Source organism: Culex quinquefasciatus, chromosome 2, assembly GCF_015732765.1.
Source record: "Culex quinquefasciatus strain JHB chromosome 2, VPISU_Cqui_1.0_pri_paternal, whole genome shotgun sequence".
NCBI classification, from domain to species: domain Eukaryota; kingdom Metazoa; phylum Arthropoda; class Insecta; order Diptera; family Culicidae; genus Culex; species Culex quinquefasciatus.
In genome coordinates this window covers 52,970,613-52,975,374 of record NC_051862.1, presented here as the reverse complement: position 1 = coordinate 52,975,374, position 4,762 = coordinate 52,970,613, and the positions used below count along the sequence as shown (strand labels likewise).

General features: G+C 38.9%; 1 protein-coding gene across 1 annotated transcript; it reads left to right on the top strand.

The window, feature by feature from the left end:
* Positions 1-590: 590 nt before the first annotated feature.
* LOC6035696 (lipoyl synthase, mitochondrial) lies at positions 591-4,354 on the top strand. The gene is made up of 4 exons (XM_038253914.1): positions 591-728; positions 860-1,213; positions 3,274-3,763; positions 3,832-4,354. Exons 1-4 carry the CDS (start codon positions 663-665, stop codon positions 4,095-4,097), a joined length of 1,176 nt encoding a protein of 391 aa, XP_038109842.1. The 5' UTR covers positions 591-662; the 3' UTR covers positions 4,098-4,354.
* The last annotated feature ends 408 nt before the right edge of the window (positions 4,355-4,762 follow it).

The window sequence follows — 4,762 nt, the reverse complement described above, 5'->3', positions numbered from 1 at the left end:
ACGTTTTGCGTCCGTGCACGGGTCGGTTGAGTTTGTCGGGATGCTTCGGACGAGGCGATTGCAGCGACCTGGGCCGACATCATTGCCGACAAAGCTGACGGGGGTTTGTTTGGGCAGTTTTAGTACAGTGGAGTGGGATTTTGATGCGTTGAGGCTGGACCAAAAACACGCTCATTCAGAATGATAGATAGACTGATAATTTTGAAATAGGAGTGAAATATAAATTAAATTTTCAGTTAGCACCCTATAGAGCATTCTACGTGCGTATGTATTGCGTGTACGTACACGAAAATATAGTGAGGTTAAATTTTGTCAGCCAGCAAAACCAAATGGTGCATACGATTTTTTCAGTTCGACTGCGATTACACAAACAAGTGTTATCGTAGTTGAACTGAAAAAATCGTATGAAAAAGTGCGAAAACGAACTCAGCAAAGTGCGATTTTCAGTTACAGTGTATATATATATACACTGTAACTGTATGTACAAGGTTTACTCTTTTTACGAAATCTAAAATTAATCTTAAAAAAATATTAGTAATTTTGGATGAGCGTGTAAGGTTCTGTTTTGACAGAAGCGCTGTACTAAAATCCTTCGTCATTCGCTCGCGAGATCAAAACAAGATTCAATATTTTGAAATTGCGTTGAAAAGTGATTTTGCAGAATGTCGCAAATATCTTCAAATTTATTGAAAACTACGCTTCAAAATGGCAAATTTAGCCCGGTTAAGGTAAGCTGATATTTTGTATTGTGTAATATCAATATTTTCAAGCAAAAATCCCTAAAATCTAAAAGATTTGCTGCGGAAAACCATTCTCAAAGGCTGTTATGAAATACTTTTTCTCCCTCCCCTTTCCCAAGGTCCACACGACATGTAAACACACGGCGGCAGCGACGGCCAGCCAGCCCCTGCAGAAGATTCGCGAGCGGCTCGAAAGTGGCCCCGGTTTCCAGGAGTTCGTGCAGAACCCGTCGTACAACCGGGAAGACTGGAGCGCCTACGAGGGCAAGTTGAAGCGGGAAAAGGGCGAGCAGGACCGGCTGCGGTTGCCGCCGTGGCTTAAAACGAAGATCCCAATGGGAAAGAACTTTAGCCGAATCAAGGACCAGCTGCGCGAGCTTAAGCTGGCCACCGTCTGCGAGGAGGCCAAGTGTCCGAACATTGGCGAGTGTTGGGGCGGCGGAGAGCATGGCACTCAGACGGCGACGATTATGGTGAGTGTGGTTGCTGTTGAAAATTTCATTTCACATTAATATGCTGTTGCTGATGGAGGGCTGACTAGTGATAAGAGGGAATTCACTTTTATTTTCGTTCAGAGGTTATCAGTGGGGATGATGCGTTGTTCTGTTATCAAGGACGCATTCTTGTTGTAATTTTTAATTTTTTAATTTAAAGTTATTTTTCTTTCCTTTTTTCAAAACATCTTGCATCTGTAGTGTGTGCAAGCATTTTCTGCATAAAGTCTTGCATTGAATTATTCGTCTCTGGATTTGAAGGATTGTTTTTTTCTCAATTCTGGACCAATATTTGTAAAAAGCGAATACCTAAACATTTTGGCAGCTAAATGTTTTTACGAATTCCGGGACAACTGGTTAGTAAAATACCTTTTTTAAATGCTATTTTTTAATTTTAACAAAACTCACGGTGTTGAAAGGTAGTTGAGAATGCCAACTATTGTTTAATATTTTAAGTTTTGTGAAAATGTCAAGAAAAAAAAAAATACACTTTTTATATCGGAATTTGCATGTAAAATAGTTCCAGCTGACATTATGAATCCACCCTTTTATCGGAAACATTGTTTAAAAAGGCAAAAAGTAGAAAAATTAAATATTTTCAAAAAATACAAAAATACAAAAAAATCAAAAAATATAAACATTAAAAAAACACATTTCCGGCAAAAAATTTAAAAAAATATACTGCGGAAATTGCTGAAAAATGAGTGACAAGTAAATGGTATATTCTTGATAACAAAAGTTTACAGACATATGGCTGAGTTTTTACAAAAAAAAAATTGCTGTTAAACTGCCAAATCGAAACACTTTATAAACGACATCTTCACCAAAAGTACAATCAGTAAGATATGTGGAATAAAATTGTGTACTTTGGCATAGTTTTCAGCAAAAAAGAAAATTAAGTATTTCAAAAAAGGCTAGGCAATATTCCATTATAGTGACGTTGAAACCTTTTCAAATATTAGAGATTTAGGAGTCATACTTGATTCTAAAATGATTTTCACTGAACACGACGAAATTAAAAGCAAAACAGTTCTTTAACTACAGATATGTGCCCTTGTTATTAGATATTAAGCAACGATCTATGTAGTCTACGTATGACGAATGAACAGATAAATAAAAAAGTAAGCATTTGATATTGATGATTAAATTTAAGAGTACAGCAAAATGCTTAATAAATTTACTTTTAATATGTTACTTTTACACGTTTTTCTTCAAGTTATAGCAATAATGTGCAATTTGTTGTGGTTTATTTCAATAAATTTATCAGAGATTTAATAATAAAAAAGCTCAAATTGAAGTTTTGAATAACGTTCTTTTTCATTCTTTTTGGAACGTTGTAAAATATCTGTAGTTTTTTTGAAAAGGTCCAATAAACCAAATTTTCAGTTTTTGCTTTTTGGGTGTTTTTTAATACCCCTGACTCAAGGCGGTTTCAAAAACACCCAAAAAGCAAAAACTGGAAATTTGGTTTATTGGACCTTTAAAAAAAAAAAAAAAAAACTCCAGATATAGAAAAAATGTGTATGTTATATAATATTTCAAAATCCACATTGTATAATCTATGCTTGTTATATTTATTACCTTAATCATAGAGGTTTTTTTTAATAAGGTGTGTTAAATTTCATATTTCCTTAGTTAAAATTACATCTAGGATTGGGTACATCTCTTCTGCCACAATAGGATGTAATTTTGTCTCAGAAAATATGTAAAAATATGTGTATCAAGTAATTGTATGGAGACTTGTATGGGAAAACTTATGATGCAAAATAAGATGTATCTCGGGTTGAGATTTTTGCCTTTCTCACTGAAGAAAGGCTAATCACTCGAAAGTTGGACTTAATCAATTGGTTTATTTAATTTTTTTATCTGTTTGGTTTTTCAGCAAAGTTGCATGCAATAATTAGGGTAATTCAGGAAAAACACGTTACATTAATGAAGAAAAAATTGGAAAATCTTGTTTTACCTAGAGTATTCTATTTGTTTTTGTTTTTTGGAATGATCGTAAAATTGTCTTAATTTTAAACTGTTTATCGTTATAGCTAATGGGCGACACGTGCACCCGCGGATGTCGCTTTTGCAGCGTCAAAACCGCCCGCGCTCCTCCCCCGCTGGATCCGGACGAGCCAAAGAAAACCGCCAGCGCCATCGCATCCTGGGGGCTGGACTACATCGTACTAACATCCGTAGACCGGGACGACTTGCCCGACGGAGGCTCAAATCACATCGCCGAGACCATTCGCGAAATCAAGCGCCAGAATCCGCGCATTTTCGTCGAATGTCTGGCGCCGGACTTCCGGGGCAATCTGGACTGCATCCGGACGGTGGCCACGTCCGGGCTGGACGTTTACGCGCACAACATCGAAACGGTGGAATCGCTCACGCCGTTTGTGAGGGATCGCCGCGCCGAGTACCGACAGAGCTTGAAGTGTTTGGCCAGCGTGAAGGAAATCAACCCGAACATGGTTACGAAGACGTCGATTATGCTGGGGTTGGGCGAAACGGACGAACAAGTTGAGCAGACGATGAAGGGTAAGCTTTGACTGTTGATTGAATGCGATGGAGTTGCATGGTCACTTACAAGTCTTTCCGATTTACAGATCTGCGCGCCGTCGGAGTCGACTGCCTAACCCTGGGTCAGTACATGCAACCGACGAAGCGCCACCTGAAGGTCATCGAGTACGTGACGCCGGAAAAGTTTAAACACTGGGAGACCCGGGGCAACGAACTGGGCTTCCTATACACGGCCAGTGGTCCCCTCGTGCGCAGTTCCTACAAAGCGGGCGAATTTTTCATCACGAGCATTCTCAAGAATCGTGCTGCCGCCGCCGCTGAAGAGGCTACGGCCACCAAGCCGAGCGAGTGAAAAGCGAGCACCGTCTAGAAAGGAGGTGTTGGTGTCGTTTTAAGGAAACGACAAAGCAAGAGAAAAAAATGATATTCATATTTTTAGCCACCCATGGGGGCGGAGAGCTTTTTTGTTGTTGATGTGCACTTTTGCTTTCTTTGGGGGCGCGCAGCGCTGTTTTCGCAAGGAAGCAAACGTGTAATTGTATGTAAATAAACGTTGAAAGTAAATGTGAATAAAGAAAATGCGATAAAAAGGCACAGCGCAAACCTGTAGGTATGTGTGTTTATTTTCTTACATGGCTCGTCAACATGTGCGTCACCGACAGCTTTGTATGCGTTCCTTAATGTTTGTTTTCTGGGTTTTAAGCAGAAGCAACAGTTTTTTGTTGGATCCTTGATTGATTTGATTACGTTTTTCTTTTTCACCGTGGATGAGCTTCAGTAAACTTGAGCAAATCGAGGCTAGAGTCTGCTTATGGTGGACACTTTATTTTAAATTTCAAACCCGCCCTTCTCCCACCTTGTGGTTTTTACAAAAAAAGTATGGACTGTGGACAATCTAAAAAATAATAGCTAAAATTACAGATAAATGCTGAGTCATCTTAAGAAACCACGCGGCTTCATTCAATCTCCATTTCTCGACTTTTTTATAGGGTCCTATAAATAAATGTAAACCTTGAG